At 56.3% G+C, this 21,380-nt stretch overlaps 1 protein-coding gene and 1 pseudogene across 7 annotated transcripts in view; both read left to right on the forward strand.

Moving 5' to 3' along the window:
* Positions 1-6,217: 6,217 nt before the first annotated feature.
* LOC124507572 (transcription elongation factor A protein-like 8) lies at positions 6,218-6,540 on the forward strand (annotated as a pseudogene).
* A 3,092-nt stretch (positions 6,541-9,632) lies between these two features.
* Positions 9,633-21,380, forward strand: part of DENND3 (DENN domain containing 3) — a 53,259-nt gene continuing 41,511 nt past the window's right edge. For 3 of the 7 annotated variants that reach the window (XM_047074244.1, XM_047074245.1, XM_047074249.1), the window contains exons 1-4: positions 10,926-11,160; positions 16,689-16,944; positions 18,320-18,435; positions 18,846-18,988. In XM_047074244.1, coding sequence (XP_046930200.1) covers positions 11,059-11,160; positions 16,689-16,944; positions 18,320-18,435; positions 18,846-18,988 — 617 coding nt within the window. In that variant the 5' untranslated portion in view covers positions 10,926-11,058. Of the gene's footprint in view, positions 9,652-10,919; positions 11,161-16,688; positions 16,945-18,319; positions 18,436-18,845; positions 18,989-21,380 lie in introns of those variants that run through there. The other 4 variants (XM_047074247.1, XM_047074248.1, XM_047074250.1 and 1 more) reach the window with 4 other exon arrangements.

Genomic DNA, 21,380 nt, shown 5'->3' on the forward strand with positions numbered 1-21,380 from the left:
CCAGTGGGACTCGTGGCCGGAAGAGGAGCAGGGGAACGGTGAGGGCCGGTCTGAAATGCCCCAGCTGAAGGCTGTGGGCAAGTTCGGGTGGGGGTGGGGTGGTGAGTTGCAAGGGTACCCCTGGATTCCCACGTCCCCCATCCTGGGGGGTCAGGGCAACAAAAGAAGGTCTGAAAGGGGGGGCAGATACACACCCCCCTGCCTGCAGCCCCCTGCCCGGCAGCGGAGAGGACCCCAGCCTGGGCAGGGGAGGGCTGCCTCCGTTGTCCGGGACCGGACTCCCCAGTGGGACTTTCCCGGCAGGAGAGAGCTCATGAAACCAAGCCGCCCTGAACCCACTCACAGGGCTGACGCTCCCTGCCAGGCCCTTCCAGAACATTCGACCGGGTTCATCTAAGGCTGACATCAGCATCCTCATCCCTCCCACGCAGGGTGGGACCTGTCTCCCACGGAGCCCCCTGCTCAGCACCTGTGGCCTCCACCCTCCCTGGAGGTGTCCCTAGACGTATCGGGGAAGTGGGAGCGGCTCCTTCCTTCCGTGTGCAGTTCCTGAAAGGGCTCCAGTGCTTGAAAAGGACACCTCAGGGGGTCAGGGGTGAATGGGGGGGTGACCCAGGTCCCAGGGACCGCCCCAGGCCACTGCCCACCGGAGAGCTCTCAGTCTCCCTCTTCCCCAGACACTCATTCATGTGCACAGGAAAACACACGAATGAACACACGCCTGGAAGTGTCGGGGGCCAGCTGGGAGAGGAGCCGGGGGGCTGGGCAGTGGTGGGGCCTCCGGGCCTCTGCCCCTCCTTGGCCCCGGGGTCAGCCTGCTTTGGGTTTGCCGGTGGAGAGGGACAGAGAAGGGACAGGAGAGCCCAGCTGCAGCTCTGACCTGAGCTGCCCCGAGGGACCAGGTTGTGGCCGGGCCCCCAGCCCCACCTCCCAGCTTGGGAGCCCTTCTGAGCCCTTCTCTGTGGGCCGGAGCAGGACCAACTCCCTCCCTGGGCTGCTGGGAGAGAGTGTGCCCTGCTCAGGACTGGCCTTTGCAGGCTCCTTTAAGAGCCTCGAGACGATTAACCCTCTCTCTCTCGGGAATGTTTTCACCATGGGAAGGTGGCATTTCCAGTCTGGCCTTGGAGGCGCCCGCCCCTCTGAGCCCCTGAGACCCCGCTCTGTCCTGTCTGAGCTGTGTTCGGGACCCAGCTGGAAACCCCTGGCCTGGGTGATGGGGAGACAGAGAGGCCACCAGCCCACCCCGGCATCTATGCCAACATGTACTACGTGTGCAGAGACAGGCCCTGACCTGAATTTACAAAGCGCCATGAGACGAGCCTGCGGAAGCAGTCCCAGGAGTGCAGACTTGACCGACTTTGGCCAGATGGTCTGAAAATCCCTTCTAATATAATATTCCAGCGAGGGAACTATTGTCGACCGCCCGGCAAGTGTTGACCCCCCCCGGCAGAGGGGCGGCGGGGCTCGGAGAGGCTATAGGGCTCGTGGGGTGGCCCTGTCCCAGCCAGGGAAGGCTGTGGCCACACACACAGAAGCAGGTCCGCTTGGGGCCGGGGCCCGGGCTTTGGAGGCGGACCCACCCAGGTGTTCCTCCGCACACGGGCCACTGTGTGCTCTTGCGTAAGTGGCTTACCCGGCTCAGCCTCGGGCCCCGATCTACCAAACGGGGTGGCACATTGTCACAGCCTTGTAGAGACGACCCATAAGAGAATGCCTGCGTGTACATGAAGCACTGAGTGCGGATCAGACGAGCAACAGCAGACGTTGCCGTCATGACCACGGCCAGCCCCTCACCTCTGTCTGCCCTGGCCTTCGCCCTCGCACCAGCCTCGTGGGGTCTGCGCGGCCATCCCCCCCTTGCAGCTGGTGAGGGGCGGAGCTCAGGCTTGTAGGGGGTCTTTCCGCCTCCAGCGCTGGCGCCCTCTGAGCTGGCAGCGCCCCGTCTTCTGAAAAGTGCAGAGCCAGGCTGGCTACTAGGTTGGCAGCCCAAGGGCAGGCACAGAGGACACGGGCCTCGTGGTCAGAGGGACACGACGAGGAGGACGTGAGAGGCGTGTCGAGGTGCAGGGAGTCACCTCCACCTGAGTGGGGGAAGCAAGGAGGCAGGTGCGGGGGGCTTCCTGGAGGAGGTGGCATCCGAGCCAGAGTTATCAGGGAATAAACGGGAAAGGGCATTCTAGGGCACCGGGAACAGCAGGTGCAGGAGAAAATAACCTTGAGTCACCTTGGGCCTCTCTCCGGGGCCCTCAAGGGCAGGTTAGGGCCTGACTTCCCCTTTCCCATACATTTACTGTCAGCTGCCTATTTTTATGCGTCCTGATTCCTGGTGTGGATGGGCTAAGACAGTTCTCACATCTGTCCCCTCCTCTTGCCTGAGCACACAGCACCAGCCGCCGACCGCAGCTTCCTGTCTGGGAGGATGAGTGTGGCCACCCTGGCACGCCTCGTCGGGGCGCCTCCCCGGCCGCTCCCACAGGGGCTGCTCCTGCCGTCGGGCCCGAAGGATCCCAGCGTCTCCCGGCCCCCTCCCCCTCCTACCGTCCTTCCCTGCCTGGGACTCTCTCAGGGACCGCAGGGCGTCAAGGGCCGGCCCAGCGCAGCCCGTGGTCGGGGAGGGGCTGGCTTCCCGCTTTCCTGTGGAAGTCACCTCTCATCCATTCTCGGTCGGCCTGCCCGCAGTCCGGGGGACGGGGGCGGGACAGGTGCCTGGTATTTGAAGTTGGGGAAGTACCTTCAAAACAATCGTGTTGATTTAAATACAATGGTGCTCCAGAAATAGACGAGACGGTTGACTTTCTCTTTTTTTGGACCAAGTGTTTCATTTTTATAAAGAACATGTCTCACCATGGTAACACGGACACGCCTGCCCCCCCCAACCCCCTGCTGAAAACTCAGATGCCACCGCTCCCGTCCTGAACTCAGCATCAGCACCTTTCCTCTGCCTTCCGCTATTCTTACCAACGTGCGTTCTGTCTGCGCTTGGACTTTGTTGTTTTTCTCTTTAATTTTTTGAATGTTTGTTTATTTTTAAGAGAGAGAGAGAGAGAGAGAGAGAGAGCACGAGTGGGGGAGGGGCAGAGAGGGAGACACGGAATCCGAAGCAGGCTCCGGGCTCGGAGCTGTCAGCACAGAGTCCGATGCGGGGTTCGAACCCGTGAACCCCAGAGCTGAAGTCGGACACTTAACCGACTTAAGCCACCCTGGAGCCCCTGGACTTTGTTAAACGGTGCCGCTGTGTGTGTTTTCCGGTGACTTTACTCTTTCACTCGATATGAGGCCTGCGAATCACTGCTGAATGGCACCCCGTTGCACAGATGCACCCTAACCGATGGACAGGGGGACTTACTCTTTTATTCATCAAATTCTCCCTGTGCACCTGCTACTTTGTGCCAGGCATAGGGCTCGGCACTGGGAACCGGGTGCACCGAGGGCAGAGGGCCTGCCTGGGGTCGCCCGGGCTGCTGGCGCCGGGCTGGGTCCAGCTTGGAGCAGATTCCACTTGAACCACATGTGTTCGGCCGGCTGTGCCCCGGGACCGTCAGGCGCGACGGCGGCCGGCACAGCAGGCACTCCACACACATTTGTTGAGCAGAACGAAATGCCGTTATCTAGACGAAGAAAGTATTGTCACTTCCATTTCGCAACCGGCAAACTAGAGCATTGACCCCGTGGTTGCAAAGCCTGGACGTACCCGAGAATCGTCTAGGATCCCTTCAGGCCCACAGTGGCCCGCGCCCAGCTGGACAGCTGGTCCTCTACCGCGAGGGGTGGGGCCTGACGGGGGAGGGGGGGGGCGCTTGTTGGATCTGCGGCCGGTGTGAAGGGCCCCCTCTGCATCCCTGAGACTCCTGTGGAGATACCGGAGAGATTGCGCAGAGATCGCACGCTCTGCAAGCGACACGGGCCGTTAGCATTTACCAACACCTGGCTTCCTCTTACTTATTAATATTCTAAAGAGAAAACAGCCTTTGGCAATGGGGTTCTAGCCGGTTAGGGCAGGAGCAGGCTGTCCGGGCAAGGGGGCCCTCTTGAGGCGTGGCCTCCGTGATGCCCAGCAGCACCTGGGCCCTTCGTGGTGACACCATCGCTCTGAATGATGGCTCGGGCTTCGCCGGTTGCAGATCCATCGGAACCGCACTCTGGCCCTCTTAGAGTTCTCCCATCCCCCCCACCATAGCGGAGGGAGGCAAAAGGCCCAGACTGAACCACTGCCAACCACTCACGCTCACGCACACACACACACACGCGTGAAGGCACACGTGCACACGCACACAGCCCGCAGGATGCCCCATTTAGACGTCTACAGGCCTGTCAAGGTCACCCGTCCCTCCAAGGCTCCTCTGCCCCACCTGCCTGGGTCCTGAGACCTTCCCACGAGCGAGGGCCTGCTCTGTGCTGGGCTCTGTGCCCGCTCCGGGGATAGGGTGGTGGGCATCTCAGCCACAGTCCCTGCCGCGGGAGCTGACGGACCAACACACCTGTAGAGGACGGTGGTGTCCGTGCTAGGAGGTGGTATGGGTGCCCGTCATCTGTGGGGCCACGGAGGAGAAGCCTGGACCCACGCTTGCCCCCAGCTCCCTCCCTGTCCTGGCAATCCTGCCTCCTGAGTGTTTCTCACTCTGTGCCCACCCCCCCCCCCACTCTACCCACGGCCCATTCAGACCCCTCGCTCCCCTGCCTGATGAACGCAGAACTCATATCCGGTTTCGTCCCTCTGCCCTGCAGCCCGAGTCAGTCTTCTCAAATACCTAACTAGACTCATTTCTTTCCTGGGCAAAGTCTCCAGCCATTTGCCACCATCCCCAGGACAGATGGGGCCTCCTGATCGTGGCGCCTGAGCCTTCCCAATCTGGCCCCTGCCCCCAATTCCAGAGGTCTTCATCCTTCCCCCAGGTGTGTGTGGAGCCCCCCGCTACGCTCTGGGCCCTGTTCCGGGGCCAGGCCAGAGCAGTGGGCAGCACAGACATCTGTCAGCAGCTCCACGGCTGCAGGACCCAAGGACTTGTCCGTCGGGCTCTGCACCCACCGTGCTGTCCCCTGTGTCCAGCCTGCGTGCCCTCCGGGCCTCTCCTCCCTGGAAAATGCCTCTTTATCCTCTCCGGTGGGTTGCAGGGGTTCCTCCTGTCGCCTGAGCCTCCCGCTGGAACACGTCTCTGATGGCACAGGACCTCTGCTTTCTTCTCTCCTCTGAGCACACATTTGCTGCTCCGGGAGCTCCTGGAGGAGGGCAGGTCAGGTCTTGTATTTCATTCTCTGTGTTCCCAGTTAGACCAGACGGATAGTAGGTGCTCAATAAACATCCCAACAGAAATGAGGAAACTGAGGCTCAGGAGGTAAAGTGACTTCCTCGCTAGTGACTTCAGACAGCTTGAATCTGGAAACATTCATGTCTGATTTTTTTTCTTTTAATTTTTTTTAATGTTCATTTATTTTTGAGAGAGAGAGAAAGAGCGTGTGAGCAGGGGAGGGGCAGAGAGACGGAGACACAGAATCGGAAGCAGGCTTCAGGCTCTGAGCTGTCAGCACAGAGCCCGACATGGGTCTTGAACCCACGATCCAAGAGATCATGACCTGAGCTGAACTTGGACGCTTAACCGACTGAGCCCCCCAGGCGCCTCTTGTGTCTGATTTCTATGCAGTGAACATTTTCTCATGACATGTTGGTCCCCTTATTTCCTGGAGAAAACTGTTTATTCCGACTCATGTTTTCTTTATTTATAGACATGTAAACTTCACCAAGAAAAATCAAAGCTTGGCTTATATTTTCACACAGAAAACCAGCTAGCCCCTACCTCAGAATTTTCATGAGGAAATTAATAATTTAACTGTTTGAAAACCAGCTGTAGTGCAGCTTCATGTCGCTGGAGAAGGAGAAAAGTGCCCCACATCCTTTCAGGGCTCTCGGTATTTCGGGTGTGACACACATTGAGTGAGGAAGCAGGGAGCAAAATCTCCTGAATCCCTGAAGGATTAACTTATTCAAAAGAAATAACAGAAAAATACTCAGGGCGCCTGGGTGGCTCAGTCCGTTAAGCGTCCGACTTCAGCTCAGGTCACGATCTCATGGTTCGTGGGTTCGAGCCCCGCGTCGGGCTCTGTGCGGACAGCTCGGAGCCTGGAGCCTGTTTCGGATTCTGTGTCTCCCTCTCTCTCTGCCCCTCCCCCGCTCATACTCTGTCTCGCTCAAAAATAAATAAACATTAAAAAAAAATACTCTATGCAAACGTCTTGCGAAGGAAATGAGGAACCACAGAACACCCCAAAGATGGAGGCCTTCAGAAGATGGACAGGAGGCAGAGGCCATCATCAGCCTTCCGAAGGGGTAGCCAGGAAGCAGAAGGAAACCCAGGAGGAGGGCTGACCCAACTGGCCGGGGGGGTTTAGAGAGGACACTCCCCCGGGGCGCTTGATAAGAAGAGCAGGTGAGCCACAGAGGCTTAGGGGAGAGGTTCAAGAAGAGTAAGAAACAAGTTTGTGATGATGCATCGGAAGCAAAGACATTCACCCAGCCGTCCTCATCCTGTGCGTCCGGGGCCCTGAATTCTTCTTCTGTCTGATGTTAAATCTGGCCCCTGCTTTCTCTCTGTTAGCATTTCCTGATGTCTCTTTGACCTTCGTTTTACTTTTTAAAAAATGTTTTCTTTATTTTTGAGAGAGAGAGAGACAGAGAGCAAGTGGGGGAGGGGCAGAGACAGAGGGAGACACAGAATCCGAAGCAAGTTCCAGGCTCTGAGCTGTCAGCACAGAGCCCGCCAGACACGGGGCTCGAACCCACGGACCGTGAGATCATGACCGGAGCCGAGGTCAGACGCCCAGCCGACTTGGCCACCCAGGCGCCCCAGTCTTCATTTTACTTTTAATCATCTGGTGAAGTTTTGTTTTAGGTAGTTTTCTTGTTACCAGCATCTCGCTGGAGTTTGTATTTTGACTCAGTCTCCGGGTCTGTTTCCCAATTGGATGGCTTCCCACGTATGAATGAAAATAGATTCATTCTATGTTGTAAAGTAAGACCTAACAGGTTACAAAGCAGTATATTCAGTACGAGCTCACATATGTAGGATTAAATCCCAGCCTGTGTGCGTGTATGCGCATGTGTGCAGACATATATACGTACATCAAAAACTTCACTGCTCATCTCTGTGTCGTGTGCGTTTCTTTCTTTTTGCTTATATCGTAGTTTTCTGTGAACATGTCACACACACCCAAAAGTTTTATAAGAGTCAAATAATTTGCAACAAGCTTATAAGGGCAGCGAGGGCACCTAAACTCTTGACGGAAGAATCATAAAAACAAATGTAGAGGTGCCTGGGAGGCTCAGTCAGTTAAGCATCTGACTCTTGATTTCGGTGGTTCATGAGTTCGAGCCCCAGGGCGGGATCTGTGCTGACGGTGAGAAGCCTACTTGGGATTCTCTCCCTCTCTCTCTCTGCCCCTTCCTTGCTCATGCTCTCTCTCTCTCTCGAAATAAATAAATAAATATTTAAAAAAAATGTAAACCTCAAATTACCTCTGGATCTCTTAGAGGAATAAAACCAGCAATTATTATGGGAAAAAAAAAACAACCCAACACCAAGCAGTTGAAACATGGTAAAGTGCATCCAAATATGGCTGTGCCCATCCCACAGTAGGACTGCAAGTCTACCGCACCTTCGTGGTCACGCTGTGTACTCTAGGGATACGCGTGTCAAAATGACCTGGTCTCTACTTACCATTACGTCGGAGGACAGGCCCCATAGACAACTCCTATAAGCCACAAGAGCGAAGGTGACGCTGATTGCGCCTGTCCATCCACCGTGGCCTGTGCGATGCTGGACCCTCAGAACAACCCTGTGAAGTAGGAACTATTGTTCCATCTTCCTGATGAGAAACCGAGGCCCAGAGAGATGAACTAACTTGCCCAACGTCAAATACTTAGCAAATATTAGAATCGGGGTCTGCAGCAGGCAATTGAGAATGGAGAGGCTGTAACCCAGGGTCGAGAGCTGTAGCGTTCAGAGGGAGATACCCCTTCCCACTGGGGGAGGAGGTGGGAGAACACAGGGGTAGCCAGAGCAGGGGAAGTGTGTCGCGGGCAGCCTGCAGGGAGGCGGGAAAACACATGCATTTGGCGGGGGGGACCCTGAGCAAGTCTGGGTGGTGCAGGAGAGGCACAGGGAGGGGTGGGACTGGAGCCACTGGGGCCAGACTTCGAAGGGCCTCTATGCCCCAGAGGTCTGGCTTGTGGAGACTGGATTGTCCCTGCTCTCTGAACGAGGCTTTTCGACGGCCACCGGTATATTCACTTTTCTCAACAGCCTGCGAGGTGGGCACCATCCCCATTTTACAGATAAGGAAACAGGCAAATATTTCTCCCACTCCGTGGGTTGCCTTTTCATGCTCTTCATCGGGGCCTTTGATGCACAAAAAGGTTTTAATTTTGATGAAGTCCGTTTATCTATTTTTCTCTTCCATTGCCTGTGTTTTTTGTGTCCTATGCAAGGAATCGTGGGCAAGTCCAATGTCATGGGGCCCTCCTCCTCATTCCCTATATTTAAAAGAATTTCAACACCTAAACCACTGCTGAGACTCACAGGGAGTGGCACTGTACCGCGGATGGAGACTGTAGTCCTCATAAACCCCATCAAAAAACAATGTATTGAGGTGAAATCTCACAGCATGAAATTAACCTTTTCGAGGTCAACAAGCTAACAGCGCTGCGCTCCCCCCTATTTTTGCCTCAGTCCCTTATGGCTCAGAAGTGATTTTCATATCTATTTTCTCCCTTGCTCTCCACAGTAATCCTGAGAGTGAGACAGAGCAGCAAGGCTGTTCATCAGGAAGGGGGGGCGCCCACAGCGAGGCCCCGAGCTGCCCCTTCCCTGACTCCAGTGTGGGCAGTGCCGTGTCCCGTGCTGGTGGTCTCGTTAGCCTGGTTCCACGTGCTCCCCCTTCTCGGCTGTGTCCCCTTACGTGCACCGTCTGCCTCTAGGTGACCCTTACGTATGTGGCTTTTCCACCTATGACTTTGATTGCTGGTTGTCTGCACTTCTGTCTCCAGTCCCGTCAGTGCTTTCTCGGGGATGGGGCCAGGGTTTCCGTCGGCACTGTGCAAGCCTCCGCAGCAGGAGCTCCCTGGGGACTCCCGGAAAAGCACAGAGTGAGGAAGGAGCTAGGAGCCGCTCGGAGGACGATCTGGCCCTTCTGGGGTGGTGAGGTTGAGAGCGGCAGAACCGCAGCCGGGCCTGGACCCATTTCCTATCTGCCTGGAGTTCTCTTCCTCAAACTCGTCCTTCACCTTCGGCAGGAAAAGGGTCACTGGTCCTGCCACAGCCGAAGGGGTCTTTGCAACAGCTGCCAAGTGTTTACCTCCCCGAATCCTGACCACGCCCAGCGGTGTTTGAACAAACAGGAAGTCAGGAAGTCGAGGCTGTCCCACAGCTCTCACAGGAGCCAGACTCCAGCCCCGGCCACCGAAAGCCCTGGGCTTTGCCACCTTCCTGGAGTTGGCTCACTCATGCTTCCAACCGGTATCAGTGAGCCTCTCTCCCGGGCGCTGGGGATTCACAGATAACTCCACTCTGCCCCGTGCTGAGGCCACAAAAATGAAATGAAAACACCACGAAGGCCAGACAAGTATGAGCAAAATCTGTCCTTTTTTTGAAGGCAGTGATGGTAAGTACTTGTCATGGCTCACCAGTGAGATCCAGGGATGCCGGGCAGCCTCCAGACCTAAGTGAGAACCAGCTATGACTCATGATCAATAATAGGTAACTTAGCAAGTGAAATGCAGATCCTGTGAAGCAAGTTGTGGGAAGTGGGAGCCTCAGCAGGCTGCAAAGGAGGGAGGAGTACCTTTGGTCTCCAGATCCAGGCCCACCCCCTTTTGATTTGACATTGCTTTGTTCCTTTTCTTCTCAGGCTGATGACTGATGTTTGACATTATCATTAAGAATTAGAGGTCTCAAAAAAACGAATCATAGATTATTAGAGCTAGAGAAGTTCCTTCGGAATCATTTTCCTATTGGTTTTATAGATGCATATGATGGGGTCCAGGGAGGGGAAGGGATGTGCCCAAGGTCAGCCGGCAGGCAGAGCTGGGGCTGGGACCCAGGTCCCCTCCAGCTTCTGCGTCCGACCACCCGGAACCAAAGCCAGCCTCCTGGGCCCAGCTTGTGGCTGGGGGAGGTCCCTGGTCCAGGATCAGACCAGGTCTGGAGCTGGCAGGTAAGGGCCCTGTCAGGTGTCAGACCCTCTTCAGCTCTGCGCCCCCGGGCTCCATCCATTCCAGGATCACCTAGCCGGGTTTCCTGCTGAATACTGCTCAACCTCTTACTGGACAGGGCCAGTAAGGTTAACCGGGCAGAGTTATTAACCGGGAACGGTTCTTTCCACCCCTTCCACGCCCAGCCAACTCCACAGCCCTGGCCCGCAGAAGGGCTTCCAGGAGACGGTGGGGCTGGGGTCGCGCCCGGCCTCGCCTCTCCAAGCCTTCTAGGGCGGGCACGGGACTCGACGTAGCAGGTGACTTTCACGCCATCGACTCCGGGTGCTGGGCGCCATCGCCTGCACCTGAGGACCCCCGCCTATCGCTGCCTGGGTTCCCGGGGGACTAGGCTGCCAGCCGGGATGGGCGGGGCGGCGCCGGCCGAGGGGGCTGCGCGCGCAGACACTGCGCACGCGCGGGGACCTGCACCAGGTTCGGAAATGACGACCCAGCGCTGGCCCCCGCGGTTGCCCCCGCCCCACCCGGGAGGCCCCGCCCCCACGAAGGCCCCGCCCCGCCGGGCCCAGCTCAGGCGCCGCGGGTCCCGTTCCCAGTCCGTGAGGTCCCGCCCCGTCGGGCCTCCCTCCGGCGCAGTCGGCCCTGTCCCCCATGGAGGCCCCGCCCCCGGAGGCCCAATTCAAGTTTGGCCAGCCCCGCCCCCGCGAGGCCCCTTCCCGCGGACGGCTCTCTGCGCGGACCCGGCGGCAGGAGCCGGACGCGCGGTTGCGGTTCCCGGTGGCGCGGCCGGGGTAGAGGCCGGCGGCCCGAGGCGCCCGAGCGGGGTGCGCCCAGAGAGCCGCGGCAGCCGAGCAGCCATGGCGGAGGCCACGCCGCATCCCCTGGCGCTCCCCTCGGGGCTACTGGAGCTGTGCGCGCTGCTGGGGCCCTCCCGGGACAGCCTCCGCGGCCCCGAGCTGGTAAGGGCGGGCGGGGAAACTGAGACGGGGCGCTGCCGGGCGGCGGCGACGGGCGGGGGTCTGCGGCGTGGGGTCGGGGCGCTGGGGCGCTGGGCTGCTGTCCTCCCGGCCGCGGAGGAGTCGCCCGGGCCGCCTTGGGGACGCACGCCGGGGCCGGGGGAAGGCGGGCTGGGGGGCGGGGCGGCCGCGAGCCCGGGTTTCACGGCCCCGCGGAGGCACTTCATTCATTATCGCGGGACTTAGGGCCTCCCCGGCGGTGGGTGCCGTTCCTCGCACAGCGTCGTGAGGCTTTAGGTCGTCGACGGAAGGGCCGCTTTGAAGCGTTCTGTTTAGTCGTTTTGCGAGGACGCCGAGCTGTTCTCACCTGCAGAAAAGGCTGACCCCCGCCCCCTTTTACTCTCTGTGTTCTCGCAGCCCGAGTGACAAACCCTTTTCTCGGAAGGCAGCAGTTTCGGACATTCTCGTTCTCCGAGCTTCTTTTCCTGTGTCTTCACTTTTTCTTATTCTGCAACCCTGGCTTTCTTTGGCATCGGCCTGTGGCCCTTTTTCTCGTGGCCCCGGATGTCCGTGTGACTCTGTTTTCGGCGGTTTTCTCTGGCTGGCGGTGATGCGCAGAGCGCTCTACCGGCCAGATACCTGGACAGGCCCTCCCCTCCTCCTGGACGACATCAGTGGGAGGCACCGGAAGACACCTGAGGTTTTAGGGCTGCAGAGTTGAAGGGCTGCATGGCGAGGCTAGATGTCGCTATAATTAACCGGACAAAAGTCTGTCAATGTCTTGGTGGTTTCCGTGACTTTAATACTGAGCCAGCTTCAGTGGTTTCTGCATTGCCCTCCTCCTTTCTTACTCCGCAAGCCCCTATGATGTGTGCACCCCCTTTTGATCTCTGTCTCCTCTGACCTTCATCGATGGAGTTGTGTCCCCGCCTCTTATTTGCCAAATGGCATTTCCTCCTTTTTCTTCTGGTAGGAAATGACCAGGTTTCAGTTGCTTCTTGGGTGATTACAACACATCTGTTAGTTGCCCCGATGTGGGACGTGTCTTGAGAGCAGGATGAATCAGCGGGAATACGCACCATGGTGCTTTCCTGACCCAAACAGGCTGCGGCGCTTTCCCAGACAAGCGGGCAGTTTGCTACTATGCATATTAAAAAAAAAAAAAAAATTTTTTTTTAACGTATATTTATTTTTGAGACAGAGAGACAGAGCATGAACGGGGGACAGTCAGAGAGAGAGGGAGACACAGAATCTGAAACAGGCTCCAGGTTCTGAGCAGTCAGCACAGAGCCCGACGCGGGGCTCGAACTCCTGGACCATGAGATCGTGACCTGAGCCGAAGTCAGACGCTTAACCGACTGAGCCACCCAGGCGCCCCTACTCTGCATATTTTTTAAAAATATTTATTTTTAAGTAACGTCTCTACCCAGCATGGGGCTCGAACTCACAACCCCGAGATCAAGAGTCGCCCGCTCTACTGACTGAGGCTGCCAGGTGCTGCTTGGTGACAGGTGCACCCAGGAGCCGAGATACGAGAAACATCTCATAGGGTAGCAAGGTGTCCTGACTTTTAATTTCCTTTCTTGGTTGGGGTGGTGTTTGTTTTGTGAGGATGTGACGAGGACTCCCAAGAATCCAGCTCATTCCCCTGTGAGTTTCTGTGCCTACATTTCCCTTGGCTCCCTGGTTGCTGGGGAGAGTAGGCGTCGGGCATGAAAGGTCCAAAGGGTCCACGAGCAACTTGGTCGGGTCAGCGGGGCGCTTTCCATTGCGTAGGTCACTTACATAATTCTTGGGTGCGAAGGCAACATTGTAACAGTTTTCAGTGGCCAGCATCCTGGCTTTCAATTTACAGAGCCTGGCTGTCTCCCAGAACTTGCTGAACGGTGACACCAGCGTTCTTTATCTGTGCCATCCAGTCCGGCAGCTACTAGCCACACATGGCTTCCAGGTGCTTGAAGAGTGGCTGGTGCCACTGAGGCACTGGATTTTAAATTTCATTTCATTTTAATTAATTTCAATTTAAATAGCCACGCAGCTCTTGGCAACGGTTGCACAGCACAGTTCTAGAGCATTAAAAAAAAAAAAATCTATTGTCTTCTGTTTTATTTCCCAAATGATGGCCAATCCTGTATGAAGATCAGTGCTGCTGTATAACCTCACAGAAGTAAATCTGTGCCAGTATGAATTAGGGTGTTGTGTGTTTTACTTTTGAATCAGCTCTGCTCGTTTGGACTGAAATGGTTGTTACTGGGTAGGGGTGAGGAAATCAGTGTCTGCGAGAGGAGAGCAGGAACTGGCTGTCACAAGTCTGGGGAGTGGGACCTTGTCTTCACCGTAGGCGAGGGGCAGTCACGACGCTCTGGGATCCAGGGTGGTGCCTTCAGGAATTTATTCTGATTACACAGTCGGACGTGTGTAAGTACGCATGGGAGAGATTATTCGCCACTGCCTTTGCTCAGGTGGTGCATTGTGACGAACTGAGAGCATGCCAACTGTCCCTCAGTGGGGGATTGGGCAAATATGTTACTGGGTCGTCCCGTGTGGCACTCTACAGTGGCAACAGGGCAGTCAGCCACACTGTATGCTGAAGGGGGGAAGAAAGCTAACGGAACCGTTTAAAGAGGATGATTGTACCTAGGGGGAGAAAATCACAATGTACACATAAAAGGTGGGAAGAATGTATTCCATGCTGTGCAAAGGATATTAGTCACCCTTTCACAGAATTAGGGGGAAAGCCCTTCCTTTCTATTCTCATTTCTTTTATTTTTCCTATATTGCTGTCAGTGTTTACAAATGAGACTGTAGGGGCATCTGGGTGGCTTAGTTGGCTAAGCGTTCGACTCTGGCTCAGGTCATGATCTCGCAGTTCGTGGGTTTGAGCCCCGTGTCGGGCTCTGTGCCGACAACTCAGAGCCTGGAGCCTGTTTCAGATTCTGTGTCTCCCTCTCTCTCTGCCCCTCCTCTGCTCGTGCTCTGTATCTCTCTCAAAAATAAATATTAAAAAAATTAAAAAAAAAAAACAAAAATGAGACTGTTGCGTATCCAGTCGGAAAAGACAGCAAGGAAATATGGCTAGAGGAAAAACAGATGTTTAATGAACTACTGAGTGCCCCGTTGGCTGGGTTTTGGCCATTTCACTCTAAGCGACTACAGATAACTGCAGGGAGCACAGCCTTGGGACACGGGTGCTGTGTCTGCGGATTGAGAGGTTGTGTCGTGCGCGGGTTTGGGGCACCCTGGCTTTGGAAGCAGGCTGGCCGGCCACTCAGGTATACAAGCAGCCCAGTTGTCATCCCGCCCGTGACACCTGCACACAGGTAATACATCCCCGGATTACGTGCGTGGTGATGACAGTGATGTATGGATACAGAGGGTGGAGATGGTCTGTGGGGCTGGTTTGGGCCCTTTGAAGAGTGTGCAGGGGTGAAAAGTGGGCGTCAGGTGTAGGAGCCACCGCCCCTTGGGGCAGGTGTCACATGTGCCCTTTCAAAAGGGGATGATGCCCCCGTTCGTGAGCATGGACAGAGGTGCCGGGGGGCGCCCTGGGCCGGCTGGGAGGAGGCGGCCTCATTCTCACGGCAGAAACCTCGCAGGATTCGTTTGTTGCAGAATCTGTACCTGCTCTGAGCCACAGGCGGGGTGGGTGCTTGTTTTGGAACTGTGCCCATGGGGTGGTAGTGGGACTGCTTTTAGAGACCTTTCTGAGGCCAGAGGCCCCATAATGTGGGTTTGCAGAGGGGAGTGAGGGGCAGGGGCCGCAGCGCCAGCTCTGGAGACCCGAGGGGCACCGTCTTTATCACAGGGGAGCATATGGGGGGGAAGCTCGGGTTTTAGGGAAATCAGCATGAGCTTAATTTTTGAAACTATAAGTTTGAAGGACCCACCCAGGTATGTCGGGCACAGTTGGGTGTGGTCTGAGCCTGGAAAGAGGTCTGAGCTGGCAGCAGGACCCTGCACGCTGGCCCCAAGTGAGGACACTACATAAGTGTTGAGATTGCCAGCCAGGCACTTGAGGAGGGACTGGGGCCAAGGACTCACCGTGGGGCGGGGCGTGGGGTGTGTGTGTGTGTGTGGGGGGGTTGGGGAGCACCCAGGAGTGTCGGGGCGGAGGAGAAGAGCAGAGTGCAGGCGGCCAGAGAGGTTGCAGGAAAGGGGCCCTCGCTGATGTGTGCCCAGTCTTCATTGATGTAACTGTTCATGGAGGAAGAAGTGACCACACGCACTTTCACAGTTAAGTGGGTCTGAACTGCTGGAGTTTGATAGGAAAGTTTTAGAAAGGTTTTGTATAACTCAAGACACGGATTCCTTTCACGCATGATACACAAAGCTTTTGAAATTCCCCAGTCATACGGATTTCCCGTGTTTGGTCTTTGTTGCTACTGCTGTTAAACTTTTTTTCCAAGTATAGAGCAACTGTTGTCTGAATTTAAATTATACACAGCATAAAAATAAGCGTTTCGAGTTTAGAGTGTATTTCCTGGGGGCAAATGCTGTCCTTGTAGGATTCCTCTCAAGGGTGAGAGTTCCCCTTTGGTCCCACGATTCTTACCAAAAGCGTGACACTGCCTGCCCGCGACAGTCCCACGTGTCCTGGTGACAGTGATGTCCTTCCTGATGCCCCAAGTCCCTCAAAGACCTTTGATTACACACTGCCCACCTCCACCCCAGTCGCCCCCCACCTTTCCACATCCTTGCTGCCCAGGGAGTCCTGCCTTTGACTTCTCTGTGTGCCAGCTGGGGGCTGAGCCCCTGCGGCCCTGTCACAGCCTGCCAGCCTTCTCTGGGAGCTCTGCCAGGCGTCCTGGCCAGACAGAATGGGGATCGAAGGTAGTGCCTGTGGCCTTTATATCATTTTAGGGATGAATGAGAAGACAGAAGGTTTTTTAAAAGTCTGGTACCAAGTTAAAGTTCGAAAGTGTTCGGGCTGGGGGATGATCCCCCCAGTGTAGACCCCGGGGGGGCCACTTGGTCGCTGGAGGAAGGTGTGGTCTCTGAAGCCAGTGGTCCATTTTCTCACCCCTCAGCCTCTGTCCCCAGGTCAATGGTGACGGGACTGCTGGGGGAATGGCCCGGCTGGCGGGGGACACGGTGTTGGCACCCCATTTGTGCTGGTCAGATAGTGTGCAGGGCCCTCCTCACCGGCCCATGAGGGCATGGGGCACTGGTGTGGGGGCGTGGGGGTTGAGCACTTGACTTGCAACCCCACCTCTTGAAAGGGAAGCTTGGCTGTGGCCTTAGCAGAGCCGGATCTGAACTCGGGTCTGCCTGTCGGCCCCGGGCTCTGAAGTGGACACCTTGTGTCACCACCCCTCGTAGCCGCTGAAGAGCCAGGCCCTGCTGGGTGCTGTGACTCGCCTGAACGCGTGGCCCGAGAGGCCCTTCAGCGGCTTCCGTGCGGCCCTCGCTGTGCACATGCTCTGCGGGACAGAGCCGGTGCCCGGTGGAGGGTGGAGGGCACAGAACCAACGGTGGGCACTCAGAAGGTGCACGACAGGGCGCGCACGTGTTCGTATTTCTGCCCGCTTCAGGTGGCCCAGAAGAAGGGGGCCAGCAGCCTCTCTGCTCTCGACCCGGAGGTCCTGTCCGTCTTTGTGCCTCCTTTCGTCAGTAAGGAGGACACTCAGCTGGCTGGCACCAACTGTGCTCTGAGCAAGACCAGAAGGCGCTCCTTCAGAAAGAAGAGGGAGAAGCCCAAAACAGAGCCCGGGAAGGGACCCGCTCCGGAAGACGTCAGCGTCCCCAATGGCGTGGACCTGCTCGCCCTGCCTCAGCTCTGCTTCCCAGGTATCCGCTGCCGTGCTTTCCAGCCGCACCCATGGTGCTTTCTAGAAGCCACCTCTAGAGAGTGACAGAGGGGGGCTGGTGACCGCTTGAGCCTTGATGTCGAGCCACAGGACTGGGTTCTCTTAATCTCAGGGGTTTCGGAGCTAAAGGATACACGGACCACTCAGTGCAGGGGTCTCTGGGATAGAGGGTGCCCAGGCCACCCAGTGCTGCCCCCAGGTCTTAGAAAACTGAATCCCAGAAGAGGGGCTGTTGGGGTTGCCAGGTGTCGCGGTTTGTAGATGTGCTTTCCGAGGATTTTCACCTTGGACTTACAGTCCCGTCTTCCAGACGTCCGGCAGGCTGGTCAAAATCCCCTCCAGTTGGCCTGTGGCATGTCCCCGGGCTCCCCAGCTGTGCCTGTTTTCTGTGCCCCTGGGGCTGGTGGCCCGGGCTTGCACACCTTCCCCAAACTGGCGGTCCCGGTCGTGGGTGGCCTTGTTCTTTCCGGTGGTGGGTGAGAAACGCCCAAGGGGCTTTAGAAAAGGCAGACGAGGGACACCTGGGTGGCTCAGTCGGTTGAGCGTCCGACTTCAGCTCGGGTCATGATCTCACAGTCTGTGAGTTCGAGTCCCGTGTCGGGCTCTGTGCTGACAGCTCAGAGCCTGGAGCCTGTTTCAGATTCTGTGTCTTCCTCTCTCTCTGACCCTCCCCCACTCATGCCTTGTCTCTCTCTCTCTGTCAAAAATAAATAAACAGGGGCGCCTGGGTGGCGCAGTCGGTTAAGCGTCCGACTTCAGCCAGGTCACGATCTCACGGTCCGGGAGTTCGAGCCCCGTGTCAGGCTCTGGGCTGATGGCTCAGAGCCTGGAGCCTGTTTCCGATTCTGTGTCTCCCTCTCTCTGTGACCCTCCCCCGTTCATGCTCTGTCTCTCTCTGTCCCAAAAATAAATAAACGTTGAAAAAAAAAAAATTAAAAAAAAAAAAAATAAATAAACATTAAAAAAAAAAAAAAAAAAAAAGAAAAGGCAGACGAGGAACGCGCCGCCGTGTCCCGTCTGGGAGCGTCCACCGAGAAATGGGTGCTGTCTCCTGGTCTCCGGGGTTACAGCCCAGGACACCCGCAGCCCCTGCCGTGCTCAGGAAACCATCGGCTCCGCAGGCACAGCCTGAAGCGTTTGTCTGTGGTCGTCCCCGTGTTGTTTGCTAAATTCTGCAGAGCACAGAGGGGGGCAGAGCAGGGGGCGCGCGTGGAGGGGCTGACCCCCAGAGTTAGCGCATCTTGGCATCAAAGCCCCACAGCGATAGTGGAGGGGCGAGTCCCGGAGGCGGAAAGCGGGCTGGCGGACGGCCCCGGCTCTGAGCCGTGATGAGATCTCCTCTTGTCCATCCGCAGGGGGTGTGTGTGTGGCCTCCGAACCGAAGGAGGACTCTGTCCACTTTCTGGTGCTGACCGATGTCTGTGGGAACAGGACGTACGGCGTGGTTGCCCAGTACTACCGACCCCTGCACGTACGTGATTCCGGGGGACCCCCCCCGCAAGTCGGGTCCCAGTGTTTGTTACTGCGCAGGGACACACAGCGCGTGGCAGCACGTGCAGGGAACGGTGGCACCGAGTGCGCTTGCGGTGCTGTGCACCCCACCCCCCTGGGCGTCACTCCCCAGCCCCCCTCCAGCCCCCGGCCACCACTCATCTGCTTTCTGCCTCCAGGGACGTGAGGTGCCTGTTCTGGATACCTCGTGTCCGTGGACATGCCCTGCACGTGGCCTTTGCGCCTGGCTGCTTTCACTCAGCGTGTCGTTTTCAGAGTCCAGCCACGCGGGAGCTTCTCGCTTCTGTCCGCAGACGCCGACACTACTGAGGATAGAAGCCGGGGCCGGCTGGGTCGAGAGGTGACACGTGCCTGTGGCTTTCTCTCCAGGACGAGTCCTGTTTCTACAACGGCAAGATGCACTGGGAGCCGTTCAGGCCACCTGGGGCTGCGGCTGGCTGCTTCGTGCCCTTTGCCGTGTGTGTGGTCTCCAGATTCCCCTATTACAACGCCCTTAAGGACTGCCTGTCTTGGTGAGCCCCCTGGGTGTCTGCTTGTCCGTGAGGCCACTCCTGGCGCTGGTGGGTGGTGGGTGGGCCCACTTGGGCCCCGGGAGCACCTAGAAGCTTCCAGATGCTTCTGGATACGCTGGCATGTGGGAAGGTCTGCCAGATGAGGGAGGATAAAGCCAAGCTGTTGGAAGTAAAATTAATGGGATTTGATGTTTGGTGTTTTAAAAAAGGTATATGAGGAAAAGCTCTGTTCCTGGCTCTCTGAGAAAATCAGGAGGCTGCCATTAGTTCTGCTGAGTTCATTGACATTTTAAAAATTACCTTTTTTGGGGTGGAATCTTTAACCGTCTTAGTGCTGATACTGAGAAAGCCTGAGGATGTAGAGAATTTTTGAAAAATCCAGAGAGCATCGCGTGGCACGTGACTGTGGCACAGACACGGCCTGCCCCCCGGCCACGTGCGCCCCAGCTGCTTCGTGTTCACGCTCACAAAGTTATAGTCTTAGAGTTGGCGGCGGTTTGGTTGAAGACAGAAGGCGGTCCACAGAGGGTCCCCCTTCCGTCGTCACACCCACCAGCCACCCCTGGCAGATCCCATATTTCTCTGGTTCTCACACCGTGGCCAGAGGGCTGAGCAGGAGTCCATCCGGATCAAGCTAACGGCCTTCGTAACTCAAATTCCAGCACCTTCATGGGGGTGTTTTGTTTTGTTTTGTTTTGTTTTTTGGAAAACGTGGCTGGTCTTTGGACATAGTTTGGGTCTAGCCTGCGTTTTATTGCCACACACGTAAAACACCTTGTACAACAGAGAACTCCCTGGTCTCATATCAGGGCTGAGTGACTTGAGGGGAAGCACGCGCATTAATGAACGTTTGCCCAGGCGTGGGAAGGTCCAGAATAAATGAGGACATGGTCCCTTTTTATTCATTAACTGATCTTCTTCAGCACTTGGTCCCCAGTCACCTCTTCGGTGAGACGGGGAGGGTTATTCACGCCCCGTCTCGAATGGACGGGCTAGGGCCACGCCACAGCTACCTTCTAAGGAAGGTGGCCCTGCTCCACTGTCTTGACACCTGTTGTGCCTTCAGCAGTTGACCCTTGTCGCGTCAGGTGGCACGCTGGCAACAAACACCATCCTGCTTGACAGTAATGGAAGTGGACATTTAAGCTGAAAAGCGTGTCCATTTTCCTTGCTTCTTGGGTTTTCTGTCTCTTTCAATGGCCGTTGCTAAGTGGCCGCAACCAGAAAACAGAGCTAGGGAGAAGCAAAGGACAGGAACCAGAAAGGCAGTTTTGAAACACAAATTTATGTATTTTTTTTAAATTTATTTACTGAGAGGGGCGCCTGGGTGGCTCAGTCGGTTAAGCATCCGACTTCGGCTCAGGTCATGATCTCACGGTCCATGAGTTCGAGCCCCACGTCGGGCTCTGTGCTGACAGCTCAGAGCTCAGAGCCTGGAGCCTGCTTCGGCTTCTGTGTCTCCCTCTCTCTCTGACCCTCCCCCATTCATGCTCTGTCTCTCTCTGTCTCAAAAATAAATAAACATTAAAAAAAAAAAATTTATTTACTGAGAGAGAGAAACAGAATGGGCTGGGGAGGGGCAGAGAGGGACCGGGTCAGAGGATCTGAAGGAGGCTCCTCGCTGCCAGCACAGAGCCTGACGCGGGCCTCGAGCTCAAGAACCGTGAGATCGCGACCTGAGCCAAAGTTGGACGCTCAACTGACTGAGCCACCCACGTGCCCCAGATTTGTGTATTTTTAAAGCCTGTTTTTCTGCTATAATGAGACCATGTAAATTGCCTCTGTGGGGACAAGAATTGGAAGAGAATGCTCAGTTATATTTGGGGAATTAGATTGCTGGAAGTGGTTTTTTTTTTTTTTTAATTTATTCTTTACAATAAATACAGAGGAGTATTTTTTTAATTTTTTTAAATGTTTTTATTTATTTTTGAGAGAGAGAGAGAGTGTGTGTGTGGGGGGCAGGGGCAGAGAGAGAGGGAAACACAGCATCCGAAGAAGGCTCCAGGCTCCAAGCTGTCAGCACAGAGCCCAGTGTGGGGCTCGAACTCACGAGCCATGAGATCATGACCTGAGCCGAAGTTGGATGTTTAACTGACTGAGCCCCCCAAGTGCCCCCAGAGGAATATTGAATTATCTCCAAATCCCGATATGGACCCCAGGAAGAGTTATTGTTACTTAGGAGCGTAGTGCTTGGCTTGCTGGGCACGCGTGGGCCCTGGCGGTGGGCCGGGCTGGGGTCCGCCCCAGGGGACTGAGGCAGGGTGTCCCGGGCGCTTGGCTGAATTTTGCCAGATGTAGACACCACAGTTAAGACACAGAACATTTTTACCACCCCCCCCAAGGCTCCCTCGTGCCCTGTGGTCGCTTCCCAGCCCCTCTGCCCCTGGCACCC

The sequence above is a fragment of the Lynx rufus genome, unplaced genomic scaffold (assembly GCF_022079265.1).
Source record: "Lynx rufus isolate CCGP_SWC_20201006 ecotype Redwood Valley unplaced genomic scaffold, mLynRuf1.p SCAF_12, whole genome shotgun sequence".
NCBI lineage: Eukaryota > Metazoa > Chordata > Mammalia > Carnivora > Felidae > Lynx > Lynx rufus.